General features: G+C 42.7%; 1 protein-coding gene across 3 annotated transcripts in view; it reads left to right on the forward strand.

Annotated features, from left to right (window-relative positions):
• The window catches only part of FAM189A2 (family with sequence similarity 189 member A2), a 59,467-nt gene that overhangs the window by 10,900 nt on the left and 27,347 nt on the right, over nt 1-21,220 (forward strand). For 2 of the 3 annotated variants that reach the window (XM_042447257.1, XM_042447256.1), the window contains exons 3-6: nt 2,232-2,342; nt 4,166-4,294; nt 17,371-17,478; nt 17,589-17,722. In XM_042447257.1, coding sequence (XP_042303191.1) covers nt 2,232-2,342; nt 4,166-4,294; nt 17,371-17,478; nt 17,589-17,722 — 482 coding nt within the window. The remainder of the gene's footprint in view (nt 1-2,231; nt 2,343-4,165; nt 4,295-17,370; nt 17,479-17,588; nt 17,723-21,220) is intronic. The other variant, XM_042447258.1, reaches the window with a different exon arrangement.

The following is a 21,220-nucleotide window of genomic DNA, read 5'->3' on the forward strand; positions in this document are numbered from 1 at the left end:
GTGGACATATCCAAAAAAGCCCTTTTTATTGTTCTTAACCTCTCTAGCAAGCCTGAGTTCATTCTGCGCTTTAGCTTTTCTGACTTTACCCCACTTTACCTGCTGTTTCTTTGAATTCCTTTTTTGTGATTTCCCCTTTTTTCCATTTCTTATAGATATTCCGTTTAAAACTTAGCTCTGTTAAAAATTCCTTAGTCATCCATCCTGGTTTCTTGAGACACCTCCCATTTTTCTTTCTCAATGGAACTGTTTGAAATTATGCTTTCAGTATTTCCCTTTTGAGAAACTCCCATCCGCCCTGAACTCCCTTCTCTTTTAGTATTTCTGACCACGGGATCACCCTCAATACTTCTCTAAGTTTACTGATATCCTCTCTCCTAAAGTCTAGGATGCGTGTCTGACTATGCCTGGCTTCTCCTTTCCACTGTATTACAAACTCCAGGAGAACATGGTCACTTCCACCTAATGATCCCACCACTTGCACCCCATTAACCAAGTCATCCTTGTTGGTTAGGATCAGATCTAAAATAGTTGACCCCCTTGTTGCTTCTTCCACCTTTTGGAAAATGAAATTGTCTTCCAGGCAAGTGAGGAATTTGCTAGACCTTGAGGATTTGGCTGAGTTTGAATTCCAGCAAATATCAGGATAGTTGAAGTCACCCATCACTACTACATCTCTCCTTTCTGAGTGTGTAGTCATCTGTTCTAGAAAGGCATCATGCAATTCCTCCATCTGACTGGGGGTTCTGTAGTAGACTCCCACCATAACATCCTTGTTGTTTCCCTCTCCCTTAATTTTTATCCAGATGCTCTCCACCTGGCTTCCAGTATTGATGTCCTGGATCTCTTCACTGGTGTAAATATCTCTGACATATAGTGCTATTCCTCCTCCTTTCCTGTTTGGCCTATTTCTCTTAAAAAGATTATACCCCTCTATTTCTACATTCCAATTCTGAGACTCATCCCACCAGGTTTCAGTGATACCTATTATATCATACTGTATTTGCTTTATTGTGCTAGGAGTTCGAGTTCATCTTGCTTATTTCTCATGCTCTGTGCATTAATGTAGAGACATCGCAGACCAAGGGTCCCCTTTACTTGCTGCCTGTGCAAGTTTTTTTGTGAAAAAGATGACAGCATGTTCATGTCTAGTTTGGGGAAATATTATTTGTTATTATGGGTTTCATAGTCTATCAAGTATTACGAGTTTTTGACTATCAATGATTTGTATTCTGTCCAAGAAACTAGGAATCAGTGAGATAAGGCTGGATAATGTGGAGCATACCAAACATTGTTGCTTTTTGTAGTTGTGCTATTGTGACCCTATCTGTGGTGCTTTGTCAGTCCGTTTGACATTGTTCCCAGAGCATCTATTGTTCTGTTCTCGGCACGTGTTGTGTTTGTCTGTATCCAGACGATCAGCTCACATCCAGCTACTAAACAAAAATGTGGAATGTATTTAGAATAATTGTGGACTGTAATAAGAGTAACTTTAAAAAAGAAGATAAAGAATGGAAAGATGAGTGGTAGGATGAGGTAAAAAAGAGAGGAGTAGAAATGGTCCTTCAGACAGCAAAAAATAGCTTAAATTTAGGAGAACAAAGCCATAGGATGATTTCCATGAACCTATCAAATATAGTTGCACAGAATGAGGACTAATCTGATTAGTTACATGAAATCAGGACTAATCCTATCAGGACTAATCACAGTTCCATGTAGATCAAGCCACTCTTATACTTAGGGCAACAGACCATGCCTTGTTGGGATGGAACACCTATCACTACTGGAATCACAGTATTCTTTTCCTAGAAGCACTAGGAATTTGTAGTTCTAGATATTTTATAATCTTCTAATGATGTTTTGTTGCTGTTGTTATATTTAGTTATATTCTACCTCTTCCCCAGCCCTGGAATTCAGGCAGGATACAAAAGTTAAAAATGATACAATTAAAAATACACATCATATGAAAGTTAAAATATAATAATATTATCAATAGAATTAAAAGCAATTATAAATATACCCATTCAAACAACAACAACAAATAATAACAGTCAACCAAAAACAGATATCGTTCATGGTGTGGGCATTGTACAGTATGCCTTTTTTAAAAGAAAAATTAAACTTTCTGAGGAGTTCTGGATAATGATACAGATTTATGAAAAGGTTCACATTTTGACAGCCAAATCCCTTAACATGGTTTTATATATATATATTCTTTATCTTGTTCTTAGGTTAACTTGTTTGTTTTGCTTTCCGTTATCTGTGTTCTCTTGAACCTGGCTGGATTTATTCTTGGATGCCAAGGTGCTCAATTTGTGTCCAGTGTACCTAGATGTGATCTGGTGAGAAGCCATTTTACCTGATTATGCCTCAAATGTAATAGATGGTAGCAGTTGCCATGCAAACCTTTACTGAGTTAGAATTCTTATAAAATAAAATACAGCATATCAAAAGTAGAAAGAAAAACATGACTCTGTCCTGTATCAGCTGATTTAATATGTTTTTATTCTCCTTTTTTTACCCATTCAGGGTCAAAGAAAAAGGAGTAACCATATCAAATGATAAACAGATTAATCTGAGTTCACTTTGTTAAAACCCTATGCTCATACTCATATTACCATTAGCCCTTGGCTTACTCACTTAGTTCTTATCCCCAGGTGAAATGAAATCTTGGAGTGGAAATACACATTGTATGAAACATTGAGCTGTTCCCCAAAATAGCACACCTAGAATCATTCTGCCCCTCTGTTACTTTGATCGTAATAGATGCCATCCATAACATTTTATGACAAAGACCTTGAGATGAGGCTTCATAAAAGTAAAGAGAGGTGTTATGAAGTGGTTTGAAGAGACCCACAGGGCCTAATAATCAATGTTTCTGTTCTGGCTAATGGAACAGAGCCTCATGTTTTGCCTTGAATTCTCTATCACTAGCTTGCTAAAGCTTAAAAGATACATCAGCAGGTTAGAGTTTGAGCAGTCCCTCCAAATAAAGATCATTAATAATTTGCAATACTGGCTTGGAGGGATCACTCAAAACATAATCAGTTGAGTCAAATGTTGTGTCAGCCTAAGCTTTGATTATGCTGGAAAGTAATTAGTAAAGTTTTGAGAGCAATGAGCACCTGAGCACAGCGCTCAATTCACTGTCCTACAAACCATAGATTTGAAGATCAGTTGAATCCAGCCATTTATGTTTCTTGAAGCAAAGACTTCCCCTCCTCACTTTTGTTAATGAAATTTTGGGGTGAAATAGATCAGCAGAAGGTGCTATGTGAAGCTGCCCCTTCCAAAACTGGATTGGGGCCACGGCAACCATATGCCATGGCCCTAATCTGCCTTGAAGTCTCCCGAAAAAGGAGCGGCAAAAAGCCAGCTTTTCTGCCTGCGCAGTGGCCAGAAACCACCTTCATGGCGCTCCAGCAGCATGCAGCATTACTGCCCCTGTGTAAATGGCCAGGCGGCTTCTGGGTGGCTTGGTAGCGTGTGACGTGTAAATGCTGCACTCCCAAGTCACCCGGAAAGTGGTGCAGAGAGGCGGTCTGTATCGCTCCTTTGTGAAATACCACATATATTGATGATGCTGAATAAATAATATGTATGAGACAAAAGGCACACATGTATGCAGGTTTACTGAGAAATGAGATGAATATAGAACTTTAACATCAAATGTCCCCTGGGTTAATTAGGAAACAAGCTACTCTTCCAAAACTTAAGATATAGTTTATATAATTCAATTTTTTTTCAATTGAAGGGAAAAAAAAACCTTTGACCTTATGCAGCTCTCTTAGGTAAATACTGTAATGGCAGGTATTCAATAAGAAGGTTTTAAGGGGTTTCATAAGACTTTAAAGGCTTGGAAGGTTATCAAAATCCACATTTCCACGAATGCCCCAAGTAAGAGAAGACATCTTCAGGAGCACCCATCTGATCAGGGCTAGCTTTTTAATATGACAGATTTAAATATATATATATATCAGTTAGGGAGAAACAATAGCATAATAGTTATTCCTACAGTTCATTGAATGTTGGTAGTAAATTGCTTTATGGATTTTAATTCTTTGATTCCTTCTAAGTATACAGCATGATATTTTTGATTGTGTATTGTAAAATTTTATTTCAGTTTGCTAATTCATAATTCTCCTTACCTTCTGCAATATTAAAGGTAGATGTGGGTGAAAATAAGTTTTGTTTCTGTTGTGAAGAATTTCTGCCAGCAAAATGCACAGAGAAAGAAAATGCATTGAAGCTGTATCCAGTCCAGTCATGCAGTGCAGTTCACCTTCTCCTCAAGGTGAGGTCATCACCTAATATTGACTCACAGGCAATGAATAAACTGCAGTGAATATTTATCCTGGTATTATGTAATTCCTTTATATATAGTGATGCTGATGGCTTTCAAATGTGCTTCTTTTTTTTTCTTTTAGCACTGTCCTGTTATTTTTTCTTCAGAGCCTGAAGAGAGTTGGGGAAGAAATGGAGATAAAAAGCAATGTATAAAATTTATAGCAGGGTTGTGAAGACCAGAGCGTCTGGGCTGCATACAGCACCAAAAGCTTGTTACAGTTTCCCCAGATCTTCAGACACCCCCTCCCCTCACTTTTAATATATATTTTTGAAGGAAAAATTGCCCAGACCACTACAAGAGTCCTCAAATAAATCAATTTAGTGTTACTGTTCCCCAGATTCTCTCAGTGTCCTTCCCCAAGAATAATAACAGCCCAAAATTGGCTTGAAATACAGGAAATGAAAACTTAACATCACGTCCAGTTGCACATTTGGCTGATTTTCAGCGGCAAATGCAGCAATGCAGACTGTCTGCCCTGGTTTATGGAACGTAGTCTTTATTTATAGAATAAGGAAGAGAATCAGCAGATATAGTGGTTTGCGTTTTGGACTATGACTGGAGAACAGAGTTCGAATCCCTGCTTAGTCATGGAAACCCAGTGGGTAACCTTGGGTGAGTTGTACATTCTCAGCCTCAGAGGAAAGCAAAGGCAAACCCTCTCTGAACAAATCTTCCCAAGAAAATCATAGGTTTTGCCTTAGGGTTGCCATAAGTTGGAAATGACTTGAAGGCACACAACAACAACAAAGAGTGTGCCACACACCATTTTGGTAAAGCTCGTGAAAGCAAAATCAATTTTTCTTCCTTTGTTGTAAATTACAGAACTTCAGGGTTCATAGAATTTGTCTCCAGCTGAATTCAACCTCATGCTCATTCATGTCTGTTTATATGAGAATGTAATATGAAAACCACAGTGTTTGCATTTGCCTATGAAGGCTAAACTCCATGTAACTTTTCTCATATGGTTTGACCTTGAGCACAAGGTCCAGTTTTTGCCCATGTTTTACAGCAAAAAAAATTCTGTTGAAATTTCTTTCGGTTGCCAAATTTCTAGCATTGGAGAAATTTAAGGCTTCAGTTGATCATTTAGAAACATAGTTGAGGCATCCAAAGAAAAGGGGCAGGCAAATTTACCAAGGGAATATGAACAACAACAGCAACAAAGTTTTACAGATGAATGGTTTTCAGTGTTTCATTCTCTGCAGTGCTAGTAGCAACTGAAAAAAACTCATTGGGGAGGCAGAATCCCCCCATACTCCATAGTTATATACCCTTGCACATAACCAGTATGGGCTGTCCAATATTGTTTGAGATTCTGAGGTGAGAGATCAGGGGTTTTAAACTCCTCCCACCCTCCCTGTGATACAGATCAAGCCCATATGTCAGTTATCTTGCACAGAAAAAGGCTCTCTTGTTCAACCAATGCAGGTGTTTCCCCTTATGCAATAAGCAAGTGCAGAAAGTCAAATCCAGAATCCCCTGGCCCACCATACTATCCTAATCTACATTTTGTTTCATGTGTTGTTTTTTTTGTGTTATTTGTTTAGTTTTACCAGCATGACAAACAGGATCAGCATTGTAAAATCAGTATCACAAGTCCAAATCAAATAACAGTTTAAGGCCCCATTCCCACTGGGCTATAAAGCGAATCAAGAATCGGATTATAGGAACATTGTTCCCATTTGAACTCGCATTCAATCCTAGTTTAAGGAAAATCGTCCCCATTTGAATTCGCGTTCGATCCTTTGATCGATTTCTCTTGTGAAAACCCGAATCAGCCAGGTTACCCTGATACCACTTTTCCAGCGTTTCTTTTGCCAGGGACTGTGTCCGATCTGGGGTAAAGTAATGGGAACTTCGGGTGTCCGATTCGGGTATTTTGGGATGGGAGGGCCAATATTAAAGGGGCTGGTCTGGAGGTGTCACCCGCTTTGTTCTCTTTCCTGGCATTCCCGACGCCATTTTTGCATTCACGTAGCCTTTCCTTGGTGGTGCAGGAAGCGATCGCATGTGTAGCAGGCCCATAGCTAGGCTGGGGCAAGGGGGCCCCAAAGAGAGGGAGACAGAGAGACTTAGGCTGTATCTACACTGGAGAAATCACCTGGTTTGGCACTGCTTTCACTCTTTCCTGGCTCTAGGCTATGGAATTCTGGGAGTTGGGCCCACAACAAACTCCAACTCCCAGAATGCCATAGCCTTGAGTCAGGATGCTTAAAAGCAGTGCCAAACCGGGTGATTTCTCCAGTGTAGATGCAGCCTCAGTCTCTCTCTCTCTCTCTCTCTCTCTGGTGCGTGCGCATCTCTGTGCTCCCCTGCCTGCCTGCCCTTCCTGGGAGTTGGAGTTGGTTGTGGGACTGGGCACATGTGCGCGTGCGCGCACACACACACACGGGAAGACCTTTGGATCTGAATTGGATCCCCTCTTATTCTTCTTCCTCCTATTCTTTCTCCCCTCTTGCTCCTCCTTCCTCCCCTCTTCTTCCTCCTCCTTCTTCCTGCTCCTCCACCTTTTCCACTCTGGGCCCAACAACATACTCCAACTCCCAGAATTCCATAGCCTAGAACCAGAAAAGAGTGAAAGAAGTGCCAAGAGTGTGAACGCAGCATCTCTCTCTCTGGTGTGCACGCGCTCCTTTGCCTGTGAGTCCTGGGAGTTGGGGTTTCTTGCTGGCTGGCTGGGCCCTTCTTATTTAGCCATTAGGGCTGAAGGGCGGGGTATAAATACCATAAATAATAATAAATAATAATATTTCTCTTCCTCCTGCTCCTCCTCTTCTTCCTCCCCTCTTCCTCTTCTTCCTCCTCTTCTTCCTTCCCTCTCCCTGGGGGGTGTTTGCCTTTACTTTCTCCTGAGAGGCTGAGAGAGTGTGACGTGCCCAGGGTCTCCCGGTGGGTTTCCATGGCCAGTCTATCTCCTCCATTTCTCTAGCCACCAAGCCAGCCCCCTCTTCTTCCCCCCTTCTTCTACTTCTTCCTCCTCTTCTTCCTTCCCTCCTCTTCCTTCTCCTCCTCTTTCTCCTCCTGTCTTCCTCCTCCTTCCTCCCCTCTTCCTCTTCCTCCTCTTCTTCCTCCCCTCTTCCTCCTCTTCTTTTTTTCTTCTTTTTCCTATTCTCCTCCTCCTCCCTCTTCCCCCGTTCCTCCTCTTCCTCTCCTGTTGTTGTTGTTGTTATTGTTGTTGTGTGCCTTCAACTCCTTTTGGACTTATGGCGACCCTGCAGAGTTTCCCTGGCAGGTTTCTTGGGGGGGGGGTTGCCTTTACTTTCTCCTGAGAGACTGAGAGAGTGTGTCTTGCCCAAGGTCTCCCAGTGGGTTTCCATGGCCAGTCTGTCTCCTCCAATTCTCTAGCCACTAATCCAGCCCCCTCTTTTTTTCCCCTTCTTCTTTTTCCTTCTCTTCCTCTTCCCCTCTTCTTCCTCTTCTGTTGTTGTTGTTGTTATTGTGTGCCTTCAACACCTTTCTGACTTATGACAACCCTGCAGAGTTCCCTTAGCATAGTTTCTTTGGGGGGTGGGGTTGCCTTTACTTTCTCCTGAGAGGCTGAGAGAGTGTGTCTTGCTCAAGGTGTCCCAGTGGGTTTGCATGGTCAGTTTGTCTCCTCCAATTCTCTAGCCACCAAGCCAGCCCCCCTCTTCTTCTCCCCTTCTTCTTTTTCTTCCTCCTCCTCCTCCTCTTCTTCCCCTCTTCTTCCTCTTCTGTTGTTGTTGTTATTGTGTGCCTTCAACTCCTTTCTGACTTATGGCAACCCCGCAGAGTTCCTTTGGCATAGTTTCTTCGGGGAGGGGTTGCCTTTACTTTCTCCTGAGAGGCTGAGAGAGTGTATCTTGCCCAAGGTCTCCCAGTGGGTTTGCATGGCTTTTTTGTCTCCTACAGGTCTCTAGCCACCAAGCCAGTCCCCTCTTCTTCCCCCCTTCTTCTTCTTCTTCCTTCTCTTCTTCTTCCTCCTCCTCTTCCTCCTCTTCTTCTTCCCCTCTTCCAATCACAATGATGCCTAGCCGCCCAAGCACTCAGGCACTTCAGTGATCCATCAACCTCTTTAAAAAAACACACACACACACAGAAAAACAGATTTGAAAGATGCAAATGGGAATGGGGAACAAAAATAGCCTGCGTCAAAATGCATCGAAGCAACTGATGTCACTGTGATGGCTAATCGCCTAAGCGCTTGATTGACAGCTTAAAAAAGAAAAAAAAGGTTCAAGACAGGCAATGGGAAAGGGGAACAAAAAAGTCCGCGTCAAAATACAACAGAATTATCAATGGGAATGAGAACATGAGTCAAGAAAAAACGAGTCCGTTTGCTCCCTTTTGTAATGGGAATGATGGACGTGACTCGAATACGACTCGAGAACTCAGTCCGAGCCAGACTTGCAGCAAGATTCGTTGCTTTATAGCCCAGTGGGAATGGGGCCTCAGACACTTTATCAATCCCATGGCCAGAAGGTTTGTCCTATGTGTTCCCACTATTACAAATAATTCAAAGGGTTTTAGCCAAGATCAAATTGGAGAAGGTTTAGGTGGTTATGATCATACCATATTGGCTGAGACCATGGTTTCTGGTGCTGATGAGTACGTAAGTGTAGTAACTCTGACATCTGCTGCAAGTGGAAGAGTTTCTACACCAAGGTCCAGTTCTCTATCCCAATCCAGGCTGGATGAAACTAAGTGCTTGGGGACTGAGAGGAGGAATTTGATAAAAGAAAGTTGTTCTGCTGCAGTGACAAGTACTATTTTGACATTTAGGAGAAACCACTCAGATGGTTTATTAGAACACCTGAAGAGCTTTCAAGATGTGGCATTTGGACAATTTTGTGCAATCTACATCAGCAGCTGTCAAGAATATTCTGGCTTTCCTGCCATCAGGTCTGGTGAAAGGTTTGAGTCCTAACACACACACACACACACACACACACACACACACACACACACACACAGAGCAAGTGTCAGATCTGTCATCAGTTCTGGGCATTAAAGGGAAGTTGTTATCATCTCACCCTCATGTGAAAAGATTTTTACAAGAGGTGACTTTGCAGACTCCAACAGTACATAGATTCTGGGATGGGATTTGAGTCTAGTATTAAATATATTGACTGAGACAATACATGCCACTGGAGTGCCCAGAAGCCACCCTGGGGCTGTCTCATGCAGCCTAAAATCAGCTCCAAGAGGAGTGGATCTTTTCCACTCCTTTCTGTGGTCCATTTGGGACTGTGGCAGGAGGCACCCTCAGGGTCACGGCATGTGTTCATTGTAGTCCCAGTGCAATCAGGACGGGAGTGGTTTCTGGCCACTCCTTCCTGCCCATCTGTTTCGCTCCTCATTTACCATTTGAGCCAGTGAAGGAGGCTTCACTGCATTTTCTGTCTTTCAAAGTACTGTTATTAGTAGCTGCCACGTTGGGTAGAAATTCTGCAAGTTTGAAAAGGGAAAGTTATTTTTTATTATAGATTCATCGTTTGTGCCAAACTCATTGTGGTTGAGAGCTGGGGCTCAGGCTCTGGAATTGCCCATATTTTGTCTGAATCCTGTTCACTCACTGGAGAAGAAGTGGCACTTCTTGGATGTCAGAAGGGCTGTAAAAGAAAGACATAAGACTTATTTCTCTATTTTCATCCCAGAACAATGGGCATTAAAGCATCTAAGCCAGTGGTCCCCAAATGTATTTGGGTTACTGCCACCTTTCTTCTTGAGTGACAATCCTAGCACCCTAAATGCCTATTTCTTGATTTTAGGTCTACTGTTTTAATGCAAATTCAAAACTACCAATCTTGGTTGTTTATCTTTTGGCACCTGATCACCTTGGAAGCAACCTTGTGGCAAAGGCTAGCATGGGTGAGAGGCTTCTTGCACCAGTCACCTTAGAAGCAGCAACCCACTAGTTGGCTGAGCAGTGATGGAGAAGCCTCTTCTTCTTCGTGGTCTCTGCGAATCATACAAATGGGTTTCACTGCGCCTGCGCAGTGCTGCTCGGAACCTACTGGAATCACTGGGCAGAGTTAACTCTGCAACATATTGAAACTTTTTGGCGGTAACTCCGCCCACCCGTTATAAGGCCCCTGCCTTCCCGCTCTTTTCCCCAGTTCCTTTTTTCCGCAGCGCTTGCTGCTTCAGGGAACTTTCGCTTGCTTCGCTTGCTTGGAATCACTTTCGCTTTTTGACCTTGGACTGTGTTTTGACCATTCTTTGTCTCCCGCCCCTGGTAACTTCGGACTTTCGGACTGTTGACCTCGTTTACGGATTCTCCTCTGGCTTTGACGACCTCCAAAATGCCTGCACCCTTCAAGAAGTGCGACATTTGCGGGGGCATGATTCGCAGAGACCACGAAGAAGAAGGACAGGTTGCTTACCTGTAACAGTATTTCTTCGAGTGGTCATCTGCGAATACATACAAATCCCACCCGTCCGTCCCCTCAGTGTCCTGTTCTCATTGGCTCTTTCCATCGCCTGCTTGGCGGAAAAATTGCGGAACTGGGGAAAAGAGCGGGAAGGCAGGGGCCTTATAACGGGTGGGCGGAGTTACCGCCAAAAAGTTTCAATATGTTGCAGAGTTAACTCTGCCCAGTGATTCCAGTAGGTTCCGAGCAGCACTGCGCAGGCGCAGTGAAACCCATTTGTATGTATTCGCAGATGACCACTCGAAGAAATACTGTTACAGGTAAGCAACCTGTCCTTCCCCATTCCAGTCATGTGGCAGGTCTGGACAAGAGGCTTCTTGATCATTGCTTGGCCGCTGGCTGAGCAGGGACTGAGAAGCCTCTCGGCCATGGTGGTCTTGTGACAAAGACCAGTGAAAGCAAGAGGCTTCTCAGTCGCTGCTTCCTTGGCTGCTTGGTTGTTGCTCCCAAGGGTGCAAAGAGAAAAGTGTCTCCCTGTAGAGAAAGGACTCTCAATCTATTTCTGCTGAGCCAGAGAGGGGCACAGCTGGCTTCCCACTTTTCTCCGTTGCGAGGAAGGACTCTCAGTCCAAGAGAAGCAAAGTACTTTAAAAGAATCAACCCCAAGTACTCCTCCTGCTCCTTCCCCAGAGACTTGCCTCCCCTCACAGCTTCAAGTCGCCTCCCACACAAACATTATTTCTTCTGCTATCTCATCATGTGGCTTGTTCGACAAAACAAACAGGAGCAGCAGTGCCGCTCCAACCTGCTGGCCAAGTCCCAGCAGAATTCACAAAGCTTAAATGGGATCCCAAATGTGAAGGCTTCTTTTTACTACCATTTATCCCCTGCCACTATGTGTTCTAACTCTACATTCCAGTCAGTCAGTCTGTCCCAAAATGGCATCATGAAAATGAGCTCATGGAGGCAGGTGAAGAGTAGGAGATGTCACCACACAAATTAACAAGGCTTCACTGTGGTTTTAATGAACCCTGAAAAGAGACATTTCATGCAACCCTCATCCCCACTATGGTCCTTAAAGGCTGGTTTCCCTTGTCTTTCTTGCACACCAGTACTTTAACAGAAGGCTGCCCTTGCTGCCCCCCTTTCCCTCTCTACCCCTGGGTCCACCCACTTTTGGAATCACTGATCCCAGCAAATGCTTTCAAGATGGATCAAAAATTGCAAAAATGCCAAGATCACACAGCATGCTTGGACACATTCAACACAATCAGTGGCAACTACTACAGATTACTGGGTCGCAGTTTTGTTAGAAAGTGTGTGCAGAGCAGCGGGATGGAAGGAGCCACCTATGTTTGCCCACCACTATAAAACTGAGAAATATAAATAGGAACAGGCAGCCTTTGGAAGGATAATTCTTTCAGTTTTGCAACAGGATAATAGTTAGGCCCATCTGAGTGGTGGAAGCTTAGGTATATCCCACAGATAGTGGATTGCTCTTTCAGCCTACCTAGGAATGAGAGTTTGATAGTCTAAGAAGACTGGAAAAACAATACACCTTGGGGATTTTTATTTTCATTTTTAAAAAAAACAGCTTTCCACATTCTATCTGTTCTCTCTCAATTCACTGTTTCTCTCCAGATTAGTAAGGCTATGAAATCAAAGTGGAGAGAAAAAATTTAACTGGATTAGAATTTTGAGCACTGATGCCCTATTAGGTTAGTGCAAGAGATTAACCACAGATTTGCTCTTTCATCCTTCCTGGAATGACCATTCTTGGTAGGTAGCAAACTCTCATTCTGGTTAGTTTTTCTGCTAGAGAAATCTGTTTCTTTGTTGTAGTCTCTGTGCCTCACACATTAGGGTTTTGCGCCTGTGCAGAGATTCCATTCAGAAGTTCAAACCTGAGCAGATTGGCGGGTAGCCCCCCCCCCACTACCTTGTACTGAGCATGCCCAAGTCCGCCAATCTAGCTCCACCTTCTATGCTCTTTCGTCTGCTGCTAGAGAAGCTTCATCTGGGTTGTTTTCTGACTGATTGGTAGATTTGTTGTCTTTTTCTGACCCCCCCCCCCCCTTTCCCCTTTTTCTTCCTCTCCTCTGCCCCCCCCCCCTCCTCTACCCCTTCCATCCTTATAATTGCGTGCCTTCAAAAAAAAAAAAATTTCTCATCCCCTCTACTTTCCTTTTCAAGTTTTGTGTTTCTTGTCGGAGTAAAGTAGTGCTCTCCAACAGGCATTTTCAGTGCCTTTTTTTGCTTAGGGGAAAGCCATAGTGTTAAGCACTGTTCAGTCTTCTGATCTTTTACCATGCAGATCCTTTGAAATAGGACCCAGCGCCTCAAATTTTTTTTGTTGGGATCAGTCTGTTGGTCGCTGACTGTGTGACCACTAAGGACCCTCTGACTTTGGTACCTGTCTTTGCATTACCGAGGATACCGAAGATTTTGAAGAAAACACCTTTGACATAATCTTTGTTGATATTGACGTCTTAGATACTGACTACTTTTTTGATACTGCTGTCTTCAGTGCCAACAACGTCTTCGATACCATCGGCCTTGACATCATCCCCAGAGACTGTTGCCATTGCCACCCCAAGCCTTGATATGGAGCCCACTCCACCTGTGTAGGCTCCTACCATCTCCTCTCCCTCCCCCAGGAGGTGCCATCAGTTTACTAGCCCCCCATACCTCATGTGCACAAGGCAAAGGAACGGTTGGTGGCCAAACACTGTAGACCCTGGCATGCCGAAGGAGAAGAAGCAGCTTAAACATGCTAAGCCCCCGGGATTGGCCCTGATGACCACATTGACGACTTCAGTATCCATACTTCCTGAGCAGGCTGTTTCCTCGCCCCTTTTGGTCCTCCTTATGGACTTGGTGCTGGTTGCGTTGTCAACATCGTTGCCAACTGTGACCTCACTACCACCATCTGAGCCCACTACATACATCTTGCTGATGCTGGCTCCAGACTTCTACCGTTCCTCCTCGAGGCTGTACCATTTTGGAGAATATTCTTCCTACACTTCAGCCTCATACATGGAATGATATAGAATGGAGGTCTACTGGAAGGAGAGACCATCTTCTTACAGGACTTACTCCTCTACCTATCGTGTCCAATACCAGTGACAGGTACTCTCTTACCACTCTCCACCTCAGTACTGAGAACATTCCTGGTCAAGATCCTGGTCTCCATCTCTGTACTGGTGTTCTTGGTCTAATCATTATTATAGGTCCAGAGAATGCAAAGTGCCCATGCTTCTGCTCCTGAGCAGGCAGAGGTCAGAACTCCCTGCTGGATGCTTTCCTTTGTGACTGATCAACACATTTCCTTTATGCTTTCTCCCCTCTTCCTCTGATGGTGAAGACAGTGGTCAAGCTGTCAGAAGACAGGTCAAATGCCATCCTCATGGCTCCATACTAGCTGAGGCAGCCCTGCTTTGCTCCCCTGCTACACCTGTGCAAGGGCTGTTAGCTCAGGCTCTCAGGTTGGTCAGACCTCCTCTCCCACTCCAGTGGAGAAATCCTCCACACAGATGTTTCCAGCTTCCACCCAACTGCATGGAGGATTCAACACTGACCTTTCTGGAACTCCTAAGAATCTGATCAGCTTCTTGTAAGGACTCCACCAAACATTATTACTCATACAGATGGAGACATTTCTGTGCTTTCTCTGAAACATGCTCTGACCCTTCCTCACCTGTCCAACTGCCTTACACTTCCTGCTCCATCTCAGGGAACAAGGACTGGCTCTCATCCCTTAAAGTTTGTCTCTCTACCATAGTGGCCTACCAGCCACCTGGTATACCCTCTGCCAAATTATTCACCTCTCAAAGGCCTCCATCATCTCTGTCCTTCAATTCCTCCACTAGCACTGCTCTGGTCACTCTCCTTGGTGCTCACTCAACTCACATGACCTCCCTTTAAACCTCTGGGTTCAGCATCCCTCAATCTCCTCTCCTTCAAGGTGGCATTTTTGGTTGCCATCACCTTGGCCAGGTGACCGTTAGAACTCACTGCTCTGCACTTGGATGGGCCTTATCTGGTTTTTCATAGGGATAAAGCTGTCCTCCAACTAGACATTTCTTTCCTACCCAAGGTGGTCTCCTCTTTTCACAAGATATAGTCTTACCTACCTTCTACCCAGAGCCATCCGCTCCTTTGGAAAAGACTCTGTACACTCTGGATGTTCACCATGCTTTGGCCTTTTATGTTCAACATTCTGCTGAGTTCTGGTTGCCTAACAAGTTGTTTGTTTATTATGATGGACTTAGGAAAGGCCACCCTGTTTCTTCACAAAGGTTTGCAAAGTGGATTGCCCAGACTGTGGCCTATGGACTGGCTAAATACCCTCCTCCTGTTGGTGTGCGCCCACACTCAACTAGGGCTGTCTCTTCATCTGCTGCCTTCCTTCAAGCTGTCTCCCTACCTGACCACTGCAAGGCTGCTACAGTACATGGTCGCAACCCTCCAACTTTGTCCAGCATTACAGGCTTGACTCCAGGTTATATTGGGATCTAGTTTTGGTTGTGCAGTCCTTTAATCTATTCTACAGTGACCTGCCCCCTTTCACAGGTAAGCTTTTTAATCACCCTATTGTGTGAGGCACAGAGACCATGACGAAGAACAGGTTGTTTACCTGTAACTGTAGTTCTTCAAGTGGTCATCTGTGCCCTCACACATACCTCCCCGTCCTACCTCCCCTGCTTCAGGTCCCTGTATTTTTGCAGTGGACTCAAATAAGGTGGAGCTAGATTGGTGGGCTTGGGCCAATCTGCTCAGCTTTGAACTTCCAAATGGAGTCTTTGCGCAGGCACAAAACCCTAATGTATTAGGGCACAGATGAACATTCAAAGAACCATAGTTACAGGTAAGCAACCTGTTAATTCCTTTGCCAATGTTGGGGTCATTTTTACTTTCCTAGTTACAAAAGGTGAAGAGATCAAATCCTGATATAGCAGGTTACTGTTGGGGCCTATATACTGTATAAATTGAGAATACCTATTGCATATGTAGGGTTACCTACTGTCTAATAATGTTGCTTCTTTCTAACCTTATCTCCTTCATTAAAGTTACAACTGTTGAGATTTGTACATAAATCTGTCTTCAGTTCTCAGCAGCTTCTCCAGCACATCCTGGAATTTGATACTGCCATCTGTGGTAACTTCCTAAAGAGGTTAGGTGTCAACAGTTAACGTTTTCTAAAGTAAGCCAACACCAACTGAAGAAATTTCCAGTTCCACATTCCCTTCTATTGTTCTTCCGCTATTTGACATTATCTGTTTAGGTAGAAATATCTTGTACTAAACGGAAAACAGCAATGTAGGTTGACCCTGAAAGAAGCCCAGTGAAAGTGTATAATGTTTTTCGGAATGTTTTTAAAAACAGGCTTTTCTTCTGAAGTAGAGATGAGCCGTGAGGCTTAGTTATGATTCACAGGAAGCAGCCCTGGTATGGTGTTATAGCAAATCTGGAAGAAGAAGAAGAAGAAGAAGCCGCCCTTGATCTGCTCCAAAACCCATTTGTTTGTCTTTTTCGTTGTCCATGGTATCCTCAGCACTCTTCTCCAACAACACATCTCTAATGAGTTTATTTTATTTTATTTTAATCGGCTTTCTTCACTGTCTAGCTCTCATATACATACGTGATGATGGCTTGGACAATTGTTGTATACCTTTGTATATCTTTGCACTTTAGGATCTTGTCTAGTTCTTTCAAAGCTGCCTTTCCCATTCCTAGCTTTCTTGTTTCTAGACTGCAGTTTCTGTACTGATCAGTGTATGATCCAAGGTACAGGAAATATTTATTTTGATTTCATCATTATCTATGTTGAAATTGTATAGATCCTCCATGGTCATTATTTTTGTTTTCTTTATACTCAAAGGCCCGATACAGACATTCCCTGAAGGACACCCTTGTCACGTGCGAGGGGTGCCCCGCCCACACTCCCCTCGCACGTGACAAGGGCGTCCTCACTGCGCGGCACCAAATAGACAGCGTGCATAGCGATGATGTCACTGCTGCGTGGCCTCCAGATGGAGCCGCGCAGCAGCAATGTACTTGCGCAGCCGCCAGCTGTTTGCGGTGGTACAAAAAAGAGCTGCTTTTTAGCGGTCCTTTTTTTTTTGCGTAGCCACGCTGTGCAATTTGATTGCTGCGGCACGGCTATGCAGCAAAGAGAGGCGGCTCCCGGCTGCCTCTTCCTGGCATTCTGTACAGCGTCAAAAGTAATTCTGCCTTTGCACTCTCTTCCATGCCCTTCCTTAGTAAGTTTTTCAAGTCTATGATGATGACATATTGCTGCTAGTAGTATGGTGTTATCTCCATATCTTAGGCTAGTAATATTCCTTTCCTCACTTCTCCTCCTTCTGACTCTTAAGTCTGCTCTCTGTATGACAATTTCTTTGTACAAGTTGAACAGTAGGGTGGTACAATTCATCCTTGCCTGACCCCTTGGCCAATCGAGAACCATTCTGTTTCTCTATATCTTGTTCTAACAGTAGTCTCTTGTCCTAAATACAGATTTCTCATCAGGATTATTAGGTGTAGTGGCACTCCCATGTCTTTAAAAGCATTCCATAGCTTTTCAGGATCTATGCAGTCAGTTAAAAAATTGACAAGCTTTGAAATTTGTATTTGCTTACCATTGTATGTGTATGTTATTTTTATAGTCTTTTTTTTTTTGTCCTGCAGAAAGTTCTCTTTGCTCTTTGTGCTATGAATGCTTTGACCACTACTGTGTGTTTAGTGGCTGCAGCTCTTCGTTACCTGCAGATATTTACAACAAGAAGATCCTGCACAGTAAGTGAGTTCAAGGCACAACTTAATTTTTAAAAAAACAGAGCTGCTTTAAGTGTAGAGGGAATTTTCTAATTAAAAAAATTAAAGCAAGCATTTTTTTTCCTTGTTAGGAGGAATCCCAGGTTTGTGCACAGGAAGTTGAAGAACAAGCTCATATTTCTGATCCAGAAGATTTTGTGCCACCTGTTCCACCACCTTCTTATTTTGCTACATTCTATTCTTGCACTCCTAGGCTGAATCGCAGGTAAACTGCCGAGACTGAAATTGCTCTGAATGTTATGGGTCACCATGTGATAACTGATTTAACAGCACCTTTACCTATTACAGTAGCCATTTTTCTTAGAAGTTAGAATTTTGTTGTGACTGTCATCCCAATCTCCCAAGTGATATGTACTGTAATTTTAGACTGACTGCAGGCTATAATTTTGTGGTTTTCATCTCAGAGCCTTGTGACATTTGAGTCTGGGTAAGAGATACCTAGTAATTTCTTGGAAGTTTGATGTTACAACATTTTTATGGCACATGTGCAGCATACAAACCTTTTGAAACAGTTGAGAGCAAAATAGGTGGACTTTAAATCATATTTTTCGTTTATACTTCAGAAGTTCTTAAGTACATGCACTTTTCAGCATTAAAACATACTAATTTACACCTAAAATAGGTGGGTAAAATGCAGACCTCCAGATGTCAACATGGCCACTAGTAAGGAATGCAGTCCAATATCCAAAGGACCACACTCTGCCCCATTCTTGATCTTACAGAACATTAAGTAGCATACTATAAAATCTTACAGATTTCATAATACCGGTGTGGGGTTTTTTAAAATTTTTTTTCCAGATTGGGAAAGTGAGGCATGTTTTGAAGTTTGTTTTTCTACTTACTTCATTAAACTACTTAGGGTTATTTGTGTGTATAAAGTAACAAATATATTATACTTTTCTTTTTACACCTGAGCATTTATTCTGTTTTATCTTTCTGTATACATTCCTGTTACATCAGAGGACAAGGTGATTCATTCATGGAGCTTTATTTGTTGCCTAGAAAGGATAGTGGTAATTACTGGTCTGAAATATGTTTTTTGCTAGTTAGAAAATAAGGACATTGGTAAACCCATTGAATCATTTGGACTTAAATAAGTGTTGACTTAACAAGTTCCTATTGGTTCAGTGGTTCTCTCTGAATTAAAACTAACACTTGGATTTACCTTGATGGTGAGCAACATCACATGTTCATAAAGGGGTGACATGATTCACTTGGATGTCCTGCTTTAAGGTGAAACATCTACAAAGAGAGGATTTCTGGTTGGGTGGGTCTAAAGGAGTATAAACCTCTCAGCGTGTAGGCCTTAACAGGTTGACAGTGAGTATACATCCTTACTATTGAACTCTTAAGTATTTTACCTTTTCCCATATAGTCCGTTTTCTTACAATACACCTAAAAGAAAGAATGAGGTAAACCCTTTCCCCTGGAGAAATGTTGAACTGTAAAAGATGTTAAAGGTAATGTCAGTAAAAGTAGACTACATTCACAAATGAAGAGATCAAACTCTCCCTTTCTTCTGTTCCAGGCCTCATACCTGTAGTATACTGAAATAGGTTCTCCCCTCCTTACTAGCTCTTCATTTATAATTTTACAGATTGTATTATGTTATGTTTGCATATTCAGGCCTCTAATCCTGAATTTCTCACTAATCCTAAAGACAAAGATCAGTTTTTCCAGTAAATAATACACATCATAGTCTTTATTTATTTATTTATTTTGCCTGTTAAACAAATTCCTAAATTAAAGATTAAGAGATTCAGAAAGAGAAGAATAAATGATATGGGTGGAATTTGTCCATCCCACCTTCAGAGTAAGGCAAAAGCAAACCCCCTTCTGAACAAGGGTGATAGCATCACCTTAGGATCTCCATAAGTCAGAAACAAATTGAAGGTACATAACAACAACAACAACGGTACTTTGTAATAGCTCTGATGCAATTTTGTCAAGTTTTTTATTGGTTTGTTTTGGCTTCACTATTAAATCTGATTTCAAAGTCTGTTTATAATATTTATGTATTTACATACCCTCTTCCCCTTAGGCATAAAAATGTAGTAGATAAAATAACGAGAACACATTTTTTGTTAAACTAGCAATGAGGAAGTCAGTACAAAAGGAAGGTGGGGGAAAGGAAAAGGTTTCCTTTGTCATTGACATAGAAATAACAGATGAATGTTTTGAGGTCATCATGGATTTGACAGAGGAGGAGATAATAGTACAAAATATATTTTGTTCTCATTTTTTACTTTTTACCTTTTTGTTACTTGACAGTTCCCCTAAGTGACTTAGAAATGAATCAGTCCTCGGCCTCTTCACAATTGGTTTTTCTAAACAGTATCACTTTGTTGGAAAAGGACATAGGAATATAAACATAGAGAGAGCCCAGTTAAATCAGACCCAAAGTAGTCTGGTATCCTATTTTCCACAGCGGAAGACCTAGCAACTTGGTTTACTGAGTGTGTATGTGCCTTCAAGTCATCTGTTGATTTACATCCTTCTAATTTCTTGTCTTGGGAAGTCAAATAAACTTTCTGTGAAATGTACTGTATTATGTTTAGACATTTGGTTCTTTCTAGATACCAAAGTAAGCAAGCCATATGCAGACATGTTATCTTGTACATGCTGAGCATTTCCCTACTACCTGCAATCTTGTTGTCTTTCTATTATTGTTATTATTATTATTAACCTTTATTTATGAAGCGCTGTAAATTTACACAGCGCTGTACATGCAATCTTTTTAGTTAGATGGTTCCCTGCCCTCAGGCTTACAAGCTAAAAAGACATGACACAGAAGGAGAAGGGAGTGGTGACGGGAAAGGGTAAGAGGTCCAGCAGTTCCTCTCAACCTCCGAGGCCTGGACCAAGGCAGATGGACTGAAGGGAGGGCTTGGCTTCAAAATGGAAGGTTAATCATTATCCAGGGAAAATACATACTCACAAGTAGGATAATACATATACAATACATAGCAATACAGGAAATGGATCGATAAACAGCCAACAACAGAACATCAGATAGTAAGCGACAATTATGCAATGCCTGGGAAGGCTTCTCTGAATAGGATGGTTTTCAACTCCGTTTTGAAGCTGGTTAAAGAAGTGATGGCTCTTGCTTGTGGAGGAAGAAGGTTCCAGGAGTGATGAAAGCACTAATTAAGTAATTGCTGATTAAGATAACAATGTTAACTGTTAAGGGTTACCCAAGAGTTTCCAAGTGAAGAATAGTGAAGAAAGAAACAAAGTAATAATAATAATAATAATATGTTTTATTTATAAACCGCTATTCCAAATAGATCATAGCGGTGTACAAGAAAATTATATAACAATACAAGAAAAATCTACAATTAAGATACACTGTATCTTCAGGCCAGCCCCTGATGACGCTGGGCTGGCCTGCTCTCTCCCTCAACGGCCGAAAGATGACAGTTATGGAGGGAGGGCGTTCAGTCTTCAGGCCAGCCCCTGATGACGCTGGGCCGGCCTGCTCTCTCCCTCAACGGCCGAAAGATGACAGTTATGGAGGGAGGGCACTCAGTCTTCAGGCCAGCTCTTGATGACGCTGGGCCGGCCTGCTCTCTCCCTCAACGGCCGAAAGATGACAGTTATGGAGGGAGGGCACTCTGTCTTCAGGCCAGCCCCTGATGACGCTGGGCCGGCCTGCTCTCTCCCTCAACGGCCGAAAGATGACAGTTATGGAGGGAGGGCG

Source organism: Sceloporus undulatus, chromosome 2 (assembly GCF_019175285.1).
Source record: "Sceloporus undulatus isolate JIND9_A2432 ecotype Alabama chromosome 2, SceUnd_v1.1, whole genome shotgun sequence".
Taxonomy (NCBI): domain Eukaryota; kingdom Metazoa; phylum Chordata; class Lepidosauria; order Squamata; family Phrynosomatidae; genus Sceloporus; species Sceloporus undulatus.